The 18,329-nt window shown below is 34.3% G+C and overlaps 1 protein-coding gene across 1 annotated transcript; it reads left to right on the top strand.

Moving 5' to 3' along the window:
* The first annotated feature begins 451 nt into the window (after positions 1-451).
* On the top strand, positions 452-2,831 carry LOC123530931 (uncharacterized). The gene is made up of 2 exons (XM_045311709.2): positions 452-1,376; positions 2,139-2,831. Exons 1-2 carry the CDS (start codon positions 1,149-1,151, stop codon positions 2,418-2,420), a joined length of 510 nt encoding a protein of 169 aa, XP_045167644.2. The 5' UTR covers positions 452-1,148; the 3' UTR covers positions 2,421-2,831.
* Positions 2,832-18,329: the final 15,498 nt, after the last annotated feature.

Below are 18,329 nucleotides of genomic sequence, written 5' to 3'. Positions count from 1 at the left end.
TTGAATAAAAAGGGAGCATATTTTTCCATGACTTGTCATAATTTCAAACTTAAATGAGAGATTGTAACGATATATAGATATTCACTGTATCACGATACCTATCATATATCAGTTGGTACACATATGGTATGAAAAGCCTGTTTCAGGATACAGAAACGATACAGTAAAAAGCTAACAATAATACAATCAATGTTAAAGATAGTAACTAAACAAATTGATTATTAATAAAACTTTCTTCAGCTTGGAAGAAAAATTTCAAATACTTTCCAAGTATAGTAAAATTGTTGTTTTTTTGTCACATGAATGCTGAAATGTATCGTTATATGTACCGTATCGTTGTATCTGTATCCCGGTATATATTGTATTGTGAGACTAGTGTATCATTACACCCCTACTTGAATATATAAATTTACTACAGATTGGATGAAAGAAACCGTTTACCAAAGTACTGAGTTTGAATGGTTGGAGGTATCTGTGTTGGACAAAATCCTACATAATTTCTATGCCTCAGTCCAGACAAAAAAGGTGATGACTACTCCAAGGCAGTTCTTATTGGCCTCAGAGCAGGAATAAATCGTTATCTAACTACACCACCTGTGTCACGGAAAATAAATATCATGAAAGACAGGGACTTCATGTTTTCTAATCAGGTTTTGTCTGGATTAGTTAAGGGTCTTAAACGTGAAGGAAAGGACCTCAGTAAACACAAAGAGCCAATTACTGAGGATGATGTAAATAAACTGTTTGAGAGTGGACTGTTTTCAGAGGATAATCCAAGAACTCTGCAGAATAAAGTTCTGTATGATATCCTGAGTCAGTTCGGCCGCTGTGGCCAGGAAGGCCTCCATGACCTTAGGAAGGACTCCTTTGTTGTAAAAATGGGCTCAAAGGGCCGTCAATATATCAGGATGTCATACAACGAAGCAGACAAAACCAATCATGGTTTAGACCAAAGAGAAGATCCAAAAGAGCCACGTTTGTATGAAAACGAAGGTCCACGTTGCCAGATGAGATCTTACTTGAAGTAAATATCAAAGCTAAGTCCAGAGTGCCCTAGTCTCTTTCAGCGACCTATTGACAAATTCCAGCCTGCTCATAAAACCTGGTACGCAAACAAAGCTGTGGGTGTGAACACTTTGCAAAGTTTCATGTCTAGGTTGTCTGAAAAAGCATGTCTCAGTCAAAGGTACACAAATCACTGTGTAAGAGCCTTTGTTGTTTCCCATCTACATAAGAAGGGCTATTCAAGCAGAGCAATAATGTCTATAACTGGCCATAGAAATGTATCCAGTCTTAATTCGTATGTGAAACCATCCGATGAGGAGAGATACAGCATCAGCAAAGCCCTAAATTATGCAGGGTATCAGAATAATGAAGTAAGTTTTCCAAAATTTAACTACTAAAGCGATTATATATCTGAACCGTGAATGAATTTTCAATTACAGATTTTCTGCTATATATAAGACTGGAAAAAAGTCATCATCATTTTTTAGTATTGCTGATACACCCAAAGAGCTCTAAAAATATAAATGTATTTTTTTACTTCTCTGATATACTTTAAGTCAAAAAAATGCTAAATAATTACTGATCTGTCAATAAAATGAGTTATTTTCACTAATTTAACAAGTTTACCATCATATTTTATGTCCCTAGGGTTTGAATTTAATTGTCTCAGAATTCCAGCAGAAAATAAAAGATGGGTACAGTATCTATCATCTTAAAATTTTCTTGTATAAATTTATAATGTATGCTTGCATTTTTACTGTATATTATTTACGAAAACTGTGTCTACACACGATATGCGCAAGCGATAAAACTAGTAATTTTACATTACCGAGTACTGTGACTTATTCTTCAATATTTTGGTCCTTCGAAGTTTTTACGGTTATAAATATTATCAGATTATCCTTCACAAATAAAATTATAAAACAATCTGAATGTCAAATTATTTTTACTAGCGAATGAAGATGCAAAATCTCAGTAAATTTATGGTTGCCAAATCTAGTCGCAAATTACATACACATTTAAAAATATTTTGTTTTTTTTTAAATGTAAATAAAACTTAAAATTTTGTATAAAATTAAAAGAGAAAAAATTGTATTGATCAGCTGGTTAGGGTTTTTCGATTTTTTTTTCAGGAAAACATTTCTCCTAGTTCTATCAAGAGGCAAGAGACCAGAAGTGAGACTTTACCGGCTGCATCAGAACCCGCAGCTATGGCTATATCATCTGATCTCCAAGCAGAATCTGAGCATGGTTGTTCAACAAATGAAAGTGTCACAACCAACACCAGCACCAGCACTGGCAGCAGGGATATAGACATAAACATGTCTTCTATCAGCACCAGTCGTGCCTTACACATGTTCACAGGCAACATTGCCTCGAGCACTATTACAGTTAACGTTTACAATGCAAAATAATTTAATAAGAAAGTTCTGCTTACCGTTTTTGACGTTAAAACTTTAATTAATCCAATAAAACTGTTCACTTCCTGTCATGCCTTATCATGGCTGCCGTTTTACTGACCTCGTTTCAGTTTTAAAACTTTCTATATAAGTTTTCTTAACATTTGTTGTGATTTTTAATCTTTCAGATGAGATAAAAGATTTTTTGACTTTTTGAACGATCAGAAGGTCGAAGTAACTACATTAAACTGCATATTGCAATAAAAAAGAAATAGTGTTATATTTCAATGGGGAGGTTATTCTAACAGCCAACATGTTTATACCACGTGACTTTCCTAACAACAGGCTTACGCCACGAAATGTAGTATGACAATGTTCAGGCAATAAACCACTATAAACCATGTTAGAATCGAAATAATAAGTTCCTTACCATTGTTTATCGTGGAATTTATGATGGTTTTGTCGTTCAGATGCTTGTTATTAAACCACTAAAACTAACGCCCTCGTGGTTTAATTACTATGCATCTGAACTCCAAACCATCATAAAATACACAATAAACAACGGTAAGGAACTTATTATTTTTTAAATAAAGTCAATCTTAAATTGTGATATGGGTTCTGTTTGAAAATAAAGAAATATAACACAACATATTTATGTTTATTATCGAAAAACTTAAATTTGAACATCTAACATTAAATTGTAACGTATCTGTTTAATTGGGTGGACGGATAGGTCAGTGGTTTGCACACTGGCCTTCCAATCCTGAGGTCGGGGGTTCGATCCCCGGCAGCTACTCGGGAATTTTCAGAAACGCTTTTCAGTGTTTCCCACCCAACTAGAGGTGTACTGGTCAGGAACCCAGGCAATCCTTGCGTGTATCAGTGCTATACACTGGGCACGTTAAAGAACCAGGCTGTCTATTCGCAACGAGCTAGGCTTAGTTAGCCGGACACGCCTGTATCTGATTTCTGATCTCTCTGTCGTGGGGGCTTTGTCTCACTCTGTCCCTCTGGTCAGATCGCTCTGTGTCTGTACTAGTAGAGGATGAATTATGCGCCCTGTGTGGCTGCATTTGAACTATGTTAAGCGCCTTTGAACGTGAAATTGATCATGAAAAGGGCGCTATATAAATCTGGTACAATAATAATAATAATAATTTAATTCAACATAAGACGTCTTATTAACTTTAGATATTAATAATTAAACTGCCATCAACCTTTTATTCTAAACCTTTAAGTTAAGGTGATGATTAATCAACTCCAACATTCTTACACATTATAGCATAGTTGTATAACGCATCTGTTTTTTGAAACTTATCTGTTTTAACATGTTTTCTCAAGTAAAAAAATATAAAATCGGAACTAAAAGTTAAATATTTATTCCTGATACAAAGTTAAACACAAGTTTTACCATACTGTTAAATAACATTTCAAGATAAATGTAATATAAATGTATGCTGAATGAAACGATTCGTAACGTATCTGTTAAAAGATTTTGAAATACGATGGCAGTTGAACATCATCTTATTTTATTTTCTACAATATGTTTATTTCCTAAACAAATAAATATTTTTGTGATAATCATATCATTAAGCATTTAAACTGTCAATAGCCGTTCTGGATAATGCATTACTCGCCTGAGAATTTGAAGTGAATAGGTGTTGTAAAGTATCTGTTGTCCAAATTGCCGACACAAAAGGTACGCGGTCAATATAAAAATGATCGACCCATATTGGAAAAGGCGATGTTTCGTTCAAGATGTATATCATTAACTAATTACTTGAGCATTTCAGTTTAGTAATTGTCTCAATATTTAAATTTGAGTACCATGCTATTTAATTTAACCCTAGATCACCGACATTGAATTTTTATCTCATGTGCATGTGTTTAAAAAAGTTTGAAAATTAGTTATCTCTAGTGGGCATTTCAATGCAATTTCAGACAGTATTAAACATGCCTCCTTCATTTTGAAAGCTAAGTAGTGTAGTGATACTACCAAAAAGTATAAAAATATTTAAGGACGCTCGCTACAGTTTCGTATTTTTTTTCTCAATAATAGATTTTGATGAAATGTTTTGTATTAAGAGATCATGTTATGTTGTATTGAAAAATGAAATAAAAATACTAGGTCACCTGCTTTGTTTCAATCTAATTTGCCCCTAGATATGGTGCTATTTTTAACATTTTTCAAAATTTCTGTAATACTAAAATATATTTCAGTAAAGTACAATAATCAGCATAAATTTGATTAACTAAGCATTTTTATAACGGAAAACAATATATCTATTTGAAACATGCTCAGAGAAATCAAAAGAACATGATTTTGTAAAGAAAGGAATACTTGTTCAGCAGACCCAAGGGCTATTTTTGCATATTTTTGTCAGTTTTAAGTTGGTACTTCTGCTATTTTATCGAGTTTCACATAATAGAATTTAATCAAACTCTGCACATACCTTTGGTTATGTCTACCTAATCTAAAACAAAAAGAAAATTGATAGGTCACCATATTAGATTTCGCTTAAATCAAATTACAAGGAGGTGGGGTGTGGCGAGCATTTATACAACGCAGGTTGGTACGAAATACTCTTTCAGTGTTTGAGCAAATGACTTAGAAAAATATATATATATAAAATTATCAAACGGCAGATTTCTTAATAAGCGAATTTTAAGGTGTTTCTGAAGCATTTTGATGGCATAGAACGATGACAGTTTCCGCCCTTTTTTTAACAAAACCTATAGTTTACCAATGTACGGTACGGGTACGTTACGGGATTATAAACAGCTGTGACTCAGTGCAGAGTTTGAGCGCTGGTATAAATAAAAGACTCCAGTATATGTCGGATTGAAGCCATTTGAACTAAAAGTACTTTAAATGTATATATTTTGTAACCATGCTGATACTTACCCTAACCTTTAGTTAATATAATATACATTTTGTACATTAAATGCATGCGAACATACAATAATTTGTGAATTTTTGCCGTACGCGACATTAGATAATCACTTCCGGGCATGCGCAGAAGACCGCACCATATCTGCAGTGAGCTACATCGATTAGAAACACAACCAAATTTGCACGGTGTTGGGGTAAATATCGACCCGTACGGAAAAACTGTAGCGAGTGCCTTTAACTGCGACGATATTAGAGCTGCTCCTCTATCTGTAGAATGGACGTTGTAAGGTCATTGAAAAATATGTCACAGGAGACACAAGTACAGAATAATTTAGTTCAGGTAATTTAATAATAACCCCTTATATAAAATGCTAATAACTGAATCTGTTCCAACCAAAATAATTGTGAACTGGTCCAACGAGAATCACAACAACCCCGCGGACGGTTAAAAAAAAGTACATCCAAATTCCCAACTCCTACAAATAGAAGATGAAATAAGAGTCAGGACTCTCTGAGTAAAGAAATCTAATATCCGGTCAACGCATAATCTTCAACATGGCTAGGATTAAATTGGTAGATAAGAGAAGCAAAAATGATACCCATTGCATACAATTGCAAAATAAAAGCATTTAACTGTTGTAAATTAATTTGAAGTTATTATAAAATTGTGAAAGTTATAAATCTGCAAAATTATATGCATTTATCGATATGAAATACAACTTTTGACACATTTTATACCAAATTTATATGGACGAAAATGTGATGAATACTATTTTCTTGAACATACAGTCAATATACTTTGTATTCCTCTGTTTACTGTTGTTCCTTACACAATGCAACCCCGTGTTAAATAAGTGATAATAAATTGTAATAACATTATTATTTTGTTAAAGGATACATTCAAATTATTTATAATATATATATTGAAGTGGGTGGGGTAATTCAATAAAGAATATATCTAATAACAGGTAATATAAAAAATAAATTGATAATCATCTTCAGTTATGTATACATCCTACTATAGTTTCATTATCAACACAATGTATAAAGTAAGATATATATTCAAATGAAACGTACCAAGTTTATTTAAAAAATGGCCACCAAGATGGCTGCCGCAATGTTTTTGCTATGACTTATATTTTATACCGGCAGCAACACCTTTGAAGACTCTGCTATAGCTTGCGGATTTCTTTGCGTTATAACAGTCGTACATATGTTGATTATTTGATTGCATTGTGATTTATAGAGTAAACTGTAATTTTTGACATTTATAAAAATAAACAAAACAGAACATAGGTATATACATCCATACCAGATATAGGTTATAAATGTAAATATTCATATACAAATATCTAATAAATGCATCTTTCCCCTACAACAAATACACAGTGAATAAACACTGCTCAATTAAATTACCTAGATTAAGGGAAACTTTCCCTTACACCAAAGCTACAGGAAATAACGAAATTGTCCGCTCTTCTATTGGAAATACAGGGCCCGAGGGTTTTGGCTGTTAGGGTCAAAACACCCATTGTGCACCTTCCAGTAATGTCTGCCACTGTCTGGGCAGTCATGCTCAACTAATGTTGGCTGCCAAATCTGGAAACACCATGGGACAAACTGCCCAACAAATGTGGGCTGCCAAATCTGAAAACCCCATGGGACAAAATGCCCAACAAATGTGGGTTGCCAAATTGGAAAACCCCATGGACAAAATGCCCAACAAATGTTGGCTGCCATCCATGAACAGGCTCAATCAAACCGAGCCTGCAACATTTTTGTTTTTGTCGTGTTGAGCGACCTGTGAAGTTTCCACTTTTCTTTATATTATATTTTGATGTACACAGGGAGTACCCTTGTACATTTTACATGACGTCTGTGAAATTTTACAACCGATCAATTCAGAATATATGAAACAGGGGCGATTACGCTTGTAATTGTATATAATGTGCATGAATTGCCTATTTTATGACTGGTCAGTTTATGATGTTTAACAAAGGGGAGATTTTCCTTGTAAATTTGATATGATTTAAGATATTAAACCAGGGATGTTACCATTTTGTACAGTGTATGTTCTCAAGGATCTATTTCTCCCTGCATTTACCACATGGTTAGCAGGGAATGTCCAGGCCATTTTGAGTATTGCCCAGGTCACCGACTGGAAAAAATAAATTACCGATAGTATTTTAATGCTGGAGTCGAATGCTCAGTATTTTGTCTTCAGATTTGGCAGCCCACATTTGTTGGGCATTTTGTCACATGGGGTTTTCAGATTTGGCAGCCCACATTTGTTGGGCATTTTGTCCATGGGGTTTTCCAACAAAGTACTCAAGGTGAGCTATTGTGACCGGTCATTGTCCGGCGTCCGTCAACATTTGCCTTGTGAACACTCTAGAGACCACGTTTTTGACCCAATCTTTATAAAACTTGGTCAGAATATTTATCATGATTATCTCTAGGTCAAATTCGAAACTGGGTCATGTGGGATTAAAAACTAGGTCAGTAGGTCAGATCAAAGAAAAAGCTTGTGAACACTCTAGAGACCACATTTTTGACCCAATCTTTATGAAACTTGTCAGAATGTTTGTCTTGATGATCTCTAGATCAAGTTTGAAACTGGGTCATGTGGGGTCAAAAACTAGGTCAGTAGGTCAAATCATAGGAAAAGCTTGTGAACATTCTAGAGACCATATTTGTGGCCTAATCTTTATGAAACTTGGTCAGAATGTTTGTCTTGATGATCTCTAGGTCAAGTTTGAAACTGGGTCATGTGGGGTCAAAAACTATGTCACCTGGCCAGATCAAACGAAAAGCTTGTGAACACTTTAGAGGCCACACTTGTGACTCAATCTTTATGAAACTGAGTCAGAATATTTGTCTTCATCATTTCTAGGTCAGATATGAATCTGGGTCATGTGGGTTTAAAAACTAGGTCACTAGGCCATTTCAAAGGAAATTTTTTTCAACACTCTAGAGACCACAATTTAAGTTTGAAACTCATGGGAATTAGTCAGAATGTTTGTTTTGGTAATCAATAGGTCAAGTTTGAATCTGGGTCATATGGGGTCAAAAACTAGGTCTCCGGTCAAATCAAAGGAAAAGCTTGTGAACACTCTAGAGGCCACAGTTGTACCAAATCTTTACGAAATTTAGTCAGAATGTTTGTCTTTATGATCTTTAGGTAAAGTTCAGTCTTGGTCATGTTGGGTCAAAAACTAGGTCAGAAGGCCAGATCAACTCTGGTGAAAGATGTATAGGGCCATCATGGCCCTCTTGTTTTACAATAGCTACGCAAATATGTATATTAAAAGTTTGTAGATTAATATAAGTAAATGAATAAGTAATTGGTAGCTGACTGGTCTGGTATGGTGGCAACAGGGTCATATCTATGCCGTCGTAACTATCAGGAACGCCGTCTTGGTTGCCGTTCTTCTTGACAAAATTTCATACCTAACCTTGTTGATGTTCCGATATTTTGGATGACCATTATACGGCAAATACAAATGACTCTCCGTCTTCCACAACGTCGTCGGAGCACACATGTTGACGTCTTACCAGTTAAGCTGTCTGAACATAATTGAGTTTTGTTGTCATCATTGCTCATGAAATATTTCCAATTATGCGGATGTTTTGGTATTTTTGACCAGAAAACAGAAGTGTTGGTGCAGTTCCACGTCGTTTTCTTTCGACAGACTAGATTGTTTTGGAAAAGTATGTATCTGCAACGAAATCTACTATGAAAGCATAGCCATCAAAGATGCTAGATACATTTTCAATAGAATGGTATGATTGTTGCAACTCGATAATACCTTCAACGTAGTATAATAGTTTGGCTTTGTCTGTCTTTGTTTCCGTATTTTGCCAAGGACACAGGAAATTCTATGTCTACATCATGCGCGTTCAACAACTAATATCACGAATAGTCCAGACACATTTCTTTCAGCTTTGAATGAAACCTTAATTTTTCTACAACTGTCATCACTTTTTTTACATCCGCACAATCGGCTTTGATCTGCGCAGGTTCCACTTCTTTGTGTGTGGATTTGTCTTCTAAAGTCATGTCTGTTTTCGGTTGTGTAGCTTCAACATATTTAGCTCGCATGTGCTGTGTTAAATAACACCTGTAGAATGAAGAACATTTTCTGCTGAAACTTATGATGCTTTTCTTTTCCTTGGCATGAAGGTTGATAATCTGTTCTATAGTAAGTTTTACAGCATTCTGTGATGCTGGTACGGCTGATCTAGACACACTGAAGCCACGACCCCTCAAAAGCTTTTCTGCACAAGGGTGGGTTACTTAAGACTCATCATAAGGAACAGATAGGGGAGCGGTGGTCTAGTGGATAAGGTGTAGGCTCAATCCAGGAGTCGTGGGTGACTTTTCTATTGACACCAGTACTGGTTTTCCAGGAAGCGAACACAACAGTGATACCAATAGGCTTGACGCTATTGCAATGAGATGGTAATTCACTGCATTCTAGTAAATATCTAGCTCAACAATACAAATTATGTATTATAAAATGTTATAACTTTTCCCGATCTGTGTAGGGCATTTTCTTTACTTTAGAAATTTCAGTTTTGTAACATTTTGGTAACATACAAACTTATACGGAGATTACATCATGGAAAAGTTCCTTCCACCGCAGAAAAATAGTTATAAGAAACACTATTCAGTCTGTACTTTCAATTGTATGAAAAATCATAACATCTTGGTTATTAGGTTATAAGTACGAGTAAAATGTCTATAATGTTGGTAATAAAATCAATGTAAATTACACTAATTTAGATGTTAACGTGTGCGTGAAAATAATCTTGTTTTAAAGCACATTCAATTCATGGTTAAATAAGACTGTTAATAAACTACAGAATGCACTTTTTCTTAACGATTGTGTAACACTATTTCATCGTCTTAAATGTTTTAGGAAACATTAAATGTCCCGTAAATTACAAAAGCCCTAGCAATCAAACTGCATTTATGTAGGAATAAAAAGCATTCAGTATGTACTTTCCGAAAGCCATAATGTGGAATTCCTTAGGGAAGGCAGGGGGAAATTGTACCTCAAGGTCTAACATCTATCCGAAGAACATCTAATAATTATGAACTGTAATTATGCTTAATAGTTGTCCGTGCTGTTAAGATGTTCTTTATAATCATTATTCTAATTAACATTTATTCAAAGAAGCAACCCCAAAAATGTCGAAAAATAAGGAAATATTTTATTTATTTGTTCTTAAATACTTGTTACAAATACATCAATTATTCAAACTGAATAACATATGTTTCATAACTCGTATGTCTACATTGGATATATTTTAGCTCACCTGACCTTGTATCTAAGTGTAGGTATATAACAGAATGATATCACACCAAAAGCTGCCGTCGATACATTGCTATCATATATTATCTTACTCCAGGGTCGTATACCTTTCCAAAAATCACTATGAGAATTAATCCCCCGAGATGGTACCAATCAACCCTATGGCTCATGTACTAAATAGGCTAGCATATGAAAAAGGCACAATTAAGGACTAAATTGTAAAGATTTTCTTTGACAATTTTCAACTTATAGCAAAATTAGGTAAGAAGATCACTATTGTGATTGCTGCAATCATTTTAGCAAAGGTAAGAACGTTAAAAGAGAGATTAAAAATATATGATTGATCCGTGCCATGAGAAAACCAACATAGTCGGTTTGCGACCAGCATAGATCCAGACCAGCCTGCGCATCCGCGCAGTCTGGTCAGGATCCATGCTGTTCGCTTTCAAAGCCAATTGTAATTAGAGAAACTGTTAGCGAACAGCATGGATCCTGACCAGACTGCGCGGATGCGCAGGCTGGTCTGGATTCATGCTGGCCGCAAACCCACTATGTTTGTTTTTGTCATAGCGCGGCTCAATTATTATAATGTTTCAGAAAATGATTCTTTATATTAAGAAGAGGAATAATAACATAATGATTCAAATACGAAGAAAAATCCCTCAGATTTTAAAAATGTGAAATAATGCAACTTTTATGAAGAATTTAACTTAAGGTATTCATTGGATATCTAGAACTACAAATTTACAGATTTTGGTGTTGGAAAGTTTTGTAAAAGATTATACTCTAATAAACGTAATATCAACAGAAACGCTTACTGTTAAGGAATGTTATGATGTTATGTGCAAATTTGATTGAACCAAAACATGAAAAAAACAACGTATTTTGCAAGTTTCCATGAAACAAACGCATTTTCCCTGTATTCAAAAACATGCTGGAAATCATATTGGACAATGAAAGTTGTTTCACATATAAACTACAACCACTGAATAATAAAACCTAAATATTTACAAAGAAAATATTAAACAATAGTTGCAAAGCAACCGTTTTAAGAGCACCCCCATAATTTCTAAAAATGGCTCCAGTTCTTTTAGTAAATATATCAGAAGTATAAGCGATGTAGGTGGTATGTACACCTGTCTAAATATATAGGTTTTATTTGAAAGTGTGTTCGCATTCAGCTATTATTAACATGCTAATCAGTTTTTTTGTACACCATGAAATCTAATAGCTTTCCCACTGGTAACCCCGTAATAACTCAAGTTTGTCGCTCTAAATCACTAATCGATAAATTATTAGCCAATCAGATGACAGAGATACATACGGGCCGTCGGATCAGCTGATATTGTAAACAAAGAAAAAAGAGCGTGGGAAAATCTTAAGTGTTTGTTGTTTAATTAATCCAACTGTGTTTATTTAGAAATATATGTATTGATGTATTGCATACATTCCTGGTGTACCCGTGTAATATCGTTATGATAATAATAGTGTCGTTTTAAATGTTGCCAAAGCGTGTGACTCAATTCTTAACATGTATATATATATATATAATATGTATATATGTACTTGTATTTTTAATGCATTATAAATTTTAAAAAATGCCTTGAAAAGTATGCCGGATACTTATTATTTTAATAGCTATAGTTTTAATTCGAGTCACTCGCGAGGCGTTGTTGTTCTTCCTCTTGTGAAGGAAGTCTTAGAATTGGTAAGTCACACTTGACCAAGCAACTGATCTCCAAAACTCTTGTCTTGCTGATCATTACCTTTGCCATTGTTTTTTTATGATGCCGATGATGGAAATGCACCTGATGATGTTAATAGCACTGATGATGATGTTGTTGTTATTTTTCATTGAGAAAGGGAGGAAAAAATGAGTGAGGTTAGGACACTATAAACCGCTTTAAGCTCCCCAGTGATGCCCCACTGTGTTCCTTTATTTAATCATTTTGACATAGTGTTTTTGGTTTGTGCGAGTATATGTGTCAGTGTGTTTGCTTTGTGTACGAGTGTGTGTTGGTCATGTGTATGTCCGCGTGCTGGGTTAACGTTTGAGGAGCCTGCATTTTTGGAACGTGTCTTTCCCTGCTGGATATTAATCCTTGCTTTTACAAACTTATCTAGTGCAGTTATTAAAATGTCTTCATACATTGTGTTCTGCTTAACCTGGACAGTACTTTGTGCCCTAGCCATTCGGCATGTAATATGGCTTTTGCCCTTGCATCCAATCCTATAATTCTACACCCTAATGACCAATATTTAAAACAGATATTGCAAACAAAATTTTACAAGATGGTCAATATATAATTACAAAAATGTATATATAAATGTGCCTTAGAAAGAAATTTTGCTAGGCTTTAACTTGTTTTTATAAGCCCGATGATCAACACTCATTGAAGGGGAGGACGGTAGCTACCAATTGACTTTTATGTCAAAAGACTACATTATCATTCTCTTTTGATAGGTATATTCTTAGCAGTTTACTGCAAATCTGGACTCGTTTGTAAATGACATGGGGCAAACGTTATCACGAGCTCATACAAGTGTGAGGCGATCGTATATATATATATTTAACAGGATAGCCTCACCACATTATAGGCAACTGAAATATTTCTAATAGCAAAATAGGGGAAATTTTATTACTTCTCAAATTTTGTTGAGAGGTGAAAATTTCATGGTGATATCTGGACATTTTGATTATTCTTATCTATATTATGCTAATAATGGTGTTAAGATGATAAGTAGGTGCAATATTTATAATGATGCAGTCTGATAGACATTGTAGCTTAAAAGAAATTACCTTATATTTACTTTTCCTTTATTTTAGCTTACAAAAGGTGTCCTTGTCTTTAACAGTTGTTACAGATATTGCGCGCACATGACGCGCATCCGTCTGGTTCGAGCGCATGTTTCATGTGAAAGTATGTGTGTGTGTTTGCTTTTGTTTGCCTTCGCCTCCAGGCGAGCATAATTAACATAATTAGAGCATCATTTTATTAATTTCTAAGGTGTGCTAAGGTGTGTACTATAATTTTCATTCCTAATTCCGGCCAATAGGCCAGAAGTAAATTGAAAATAAGGTGGGGAAATTTCCCAAAACTTTCGGCCTGGGTGGTTCCAATACTCCCGCTTTCATAGCCTTGGGTATTGTATAATCACCCCCTGGATATGGTGGCTGCTTTTTAATTTTGTCTTTTGACGGTTCCTGTGATACGCAGGTTCCATAACCTCAGATCCCCTTTCTAAATTCCAGTTTGTTTAGTTCTGCCCATTGTTTTCTCGTTTGGGGCAAACCTTTTACTTTATCTGGGGACCAAACGCCGCTCTTCATGGAATTACACGCCTCAACACGTGTATCATTGATGGTTCTATGTTCTCCGTCGTTTGAATACATCTGCGGATGTCTCTAAATTGCTTTTTGTACTTTTAACATGTGTAAATGTTGAGTTCTGCTCAACCCGGGGCTAGAGGGCGTGGACGGTAGCATGCGTTTCCACTACCGTCCATGAACAGGCTCAATCAAACCGAGCCTGCAACATTTTCGTTTTTGTCGTGTTGGGCGACCTGTGAAGTTTCCACTTTTCTCTATTTTAGAATAAAAATAATTTTTATGTGCTTCTGTAAAATTCTGTTTTTTTTAAATACTTAGATTTTTGACAGTAAGGTGTTTATCTGTACCTTATTTAAACTTCTAAGATTAGAATACTATCTCAGGCTTAATACGTCAAAATATAAAGTGGAGTCTTGGAGCGGAGTCTAGAGTGGCATCTTGGAGTGAAACTGGAGTCTAATTTTGGATTTAAATTGAATATAATTTATCATTTGAAGTTTGAAAAGTTAGTAATATTAAAAGCAGTATAATCATTTTTTAAAAAATTTAAAGAAGAGTCTCAAGTGATGATCTTGATGATAGTGTTTGTAATAATGATAACTGTCATATGGTTGTGATTATAGTTGTGATGATGATGATGATGATAGTGGAGGTGGTGATAAAAATGTAGATGATGATGATTGTTGTGGTTGTTGTTATGGTAGTGATGATGGTGATGGTGATAATGATGATGATAAAGATGACAACATTAATTATAATAATGGTATTAAAGTATCTATGACTCTTCAATGTGTCAAAGCATTAAGAATAATATAAGGAATGTATTTTATAAGGCACACGCTAAAGAAACAATTTGCGGGTGTAACAACTAAACGTGCGGAAATGACAAAACGATTGACCTTATAACCTTCTAATGGTCCTTTTTCCACAGCAAGAGCAAGAGCAAATTTCATTTATTATTGCAAGTTATCTTTAATGAATGTTTCTGATCAGAAGACATGGTAATCAGACTGGTGATAAAGGAGTACCCAAACATACAGCAGTGGAATAATGCCTTGACTTGCACTAGTAAGCCCAGTGTGTTCGATGTATTATATAAACAAGGTTAATGTTTATATGCGTCCAAATTGGCATGGTGCTTTTTTTATTTTTGAGCTTATTTGTTTTGTTTTCTTTTCTCTTGCTGAGAAATTTAAATTTGATATTGAAATAATTTGAAAAATTAAAAAGTTCCAATAATGTGCTTTCCAGTTCAATAGAGGTAAAAAGACCGTGAGGATTTTTTTTTCTGTTTTCTGGTACTGATGTTACTGATGATGATGATAAAAAGTACAAACCCTATAGACAGTTATTAGATTTAATTAGATTTTCATTTCAAACTTTCAGAATATATTGTTTCAAAGCAATACTTTATATCTATTATAACTTCCCTTATCCCCCGAAAAGTTAGACAAGTTTTAGAGAGGCTGAAAGATACCTGTGCAATTTAGAAAAACTAAAAAAAAAAACAATTCGTTTTTCTATATAATCACTTCAAAATTCATTTTTTTCTCTTCTCAAGATTTTCTGACTGCAAATTAAAAATTCACATCTGCACCCCCCGCCAATTTCTCCCCACTTTAAATTCTTTATAAAAGATTAATAGCCTAATATTTTTAAATTCGTTGTTTTAGCCATTTGAATCCATATCTACTTGTCTGTATAAGGAAATGTTTTAGGTTGTGTTTTCATACTTCTAATCTGTACATAAAAATATCTACTTTTGTCAAAGATTGCAGACCATCATATTATTGCTTTTCTTTCTTTATTTCTACAAAAGTTGTTATTTTGTCATGAAATATTCATCGCTTATTCTTCATTTAAATAACTGTCGTACTTAATCCTAGTTTTGTACATATTTATGGAGATAAAACCATTTCCACCAAAAATTAGCATTTTTACATATACAAAAAACTTATTTTCCTGTAAAGTTAACATAAAATATAAGCTGTTTCACATTTTCAAATTATTTTTTGTGTGTGTGTTTGGCCATTCAATTCAATAATTTTATACACCTATAAAAAGTATCCTAGAACTTAACTATATACATGTATATGCATTCTCTATTGTAAATAGGTTACTTCTTGCCAAAATTCCCGGAAGTTGAATTATCATTTTATTACATAATTTTAGTAAATTCATGAAAATTTCACAATCTGTTTCTATTTAAAGAGTATTTCCCTGAAATACAAACTTTTTCCAAAAACATTTTCATTTTCACTAAAGTCTAACATTTTTAAGATATTATTTTTTGACCATTTAAAACATTAACTAAAATTCCAACTAAAAGAAAATAGCCCAGAACACTAATATATAATTGTTATCTCTACTTTAAATTGTCTACTTTTGTCAAAATTACAAATATTTAAAATAGCATTTTCTGTCATTTTTTTTTGTAAAAATTGTTATTTTTCCATAAAAGTTACACAATCTAATAATGTCTTATACTTTCTTATATGTCTTTCATATAACCTTCTTTGTGGTGAATATTTTTCTTTGTTCTTTTCACATTAGCAGAAAAAAAATCCTGCCATTTAGATTTTCCATACAATTGCAACCGTTTCACCCTTTCAGTTTTAATTTTTGTGTATTTGACCATTCGAGGCTATAGGTATAACCCGATATATATTTTATAGTTGTAATCCCTATTTCAAACAATTTGTTTTGAATAATTGTTTCTTTTTCCACCAGACTGGATTTGTATTTATTCCATATTTGCGTTTACCCAGAAAACTGCCCCTGTTTACTATAATGACTGGCTCTGGTAAAGCAACACTGACAATATCACATAGTATGTTTAATAAAAAGAAATATTTCCAAATGTACAGAATATCCGGAATCAACTATGGTCAAGTATGCATCCAACTGCGGGACAGGTTTGTTAATAAGCCAACAGTCGCAATCTTCCTGCCCAGCCTCACATCCTCAAATAAAGAAAGACCAGAACCGTGTCCCGTAGCCGGAAGTTGGATCCATACCATGGATGATACAAAACATGGTTCCAAATGACCGCAGTGCGTCCAAACAAAATAAAGCCAACAAGACCCAACCATGTGACATATCATTCGACCAAATGACTTGTTTTCTTTTGTCCAAATTGATTGTCTGCACCAAGTATTGTTTTAATGTCATAGTCAATATGCATTGCTCTAAAGTAAGCAGGTAAGGCAGATGTTTAGTCAGTTGAAGGACGGGTCCACTATGTACCACGGTCATACTCTATCAATGCAAATTAATTCCACTTATAAGCCGAATACTGACTGAGCATCATATATGATATGAAACGGGGCCTCAATCCCGGACTGTAAGCATCTCGTTACGAATACATAAGGTATGACACGAAACCTGGTAGAATATCACCTCGCCAAACCTTTGTTGTATATGATGTCGACCCAGTAGTGAAGTACTTCCGGTTCGTTGTATCCTAGGAAGTAGTTCTTTGAAATTCACAATTTAAAGCCATCCCTACTTTGACTGGTGCGCCTTTGGGGAGGCTGCGTTTTTTGGAATGTGGCTTTCCCTGTTAGATATTCTTCCTTGTTTTTTTTTTGTTTTGTTTTTTGTTATATTCCAAGTGTATTGATTGACATTATGTACATTTTGCGTCATTTCTGATATCTTTAACAGTTCTTTTGCCTCTGTTTTTCAGGACTACATTTCTGTGCGGAAAGATTAAAAAAACTACTCCAGACTGGCGTCCATAAAAGATGTGTATTGTGAGTCTAAGACGGTGTCCTACTGTTTTCTATGTTATTTAGTTGGGTATAGTTGTGTGTTTGATTGTGGTACAGGAGTGTTGTAGTGTGACTGTTATTAAGGAACGTAGCATTCTCTTTGTATTTTCATCCTTGTTCTTCTTTCCTCTTTAAAGACACCACCCCCACCCATTTTACCTCTTCCTCACCCTCTATCTATATTTCACATAAAGTAATATGTACTTGTTAGATGTTTAAAGCAACTCGACTGTACTATTTTTTCATTACAGCCTCTTTTTGTTGTGGGCCTACTATGCTAATGCATGGCTCTGAGACTGTGTTTTAGGTGCTCTGTGCTTCCGAGAAATCTACCCTTACCTATTATCTGTTGGAAATATAAACATAGACTGAATACTTTGATGTATAGCAAAAAGGTCATCGTTGATGATAGTGATTTTCTAAGCTATATTGACTGGAACAGTGTTATTCTTCAGAACTACAGAGCTGCCAATGCTGCAAATTTGTTGTGAAAGTCACAATCCATGTCCAAAAGTGTTTGTTTTACTATACAGCAAAGAAGGAAAAATTGTACTGTGCCAACACCATATGATAACACCTAGTAATGAGAAGGCATACAGAATTTCTCAT

Source organism: Mercenaria mercenaria, chromosome 14 (assembly GCF_021730395.1).
Source record: "Mercenaria mercenaria strain notata chromosome 14, MADL_Memer_1, whole genome shotgun sequence".
In the NCBI taxonomy this organism is placed as follows: Eukaryota; Metazoa; Mollusca; class Bivalvia; order Venerida; family Veneridae; genus Mercenaria; species Mercenaria mercenaria.
This window is presented reverse-complemented; position numbering and strand designations above follow the sequence as displayed.

Coding starts and splice junctions, on each gene's coding strand:
- LOC123530931 (XM_045311709.2), top strand. CDS start 1,149: ATGTCTAGGTTGTCTGAAAAAGCATGTCTCAGTCAAAGGTACACAAAT. Junction 1,377..2,138: donor CAGGGTATCAGAATAATGAA/GTAAGTTTTCCA, acceptor TTTTTTTTTCAG/GAAAACATTTCTCCTAGTTC.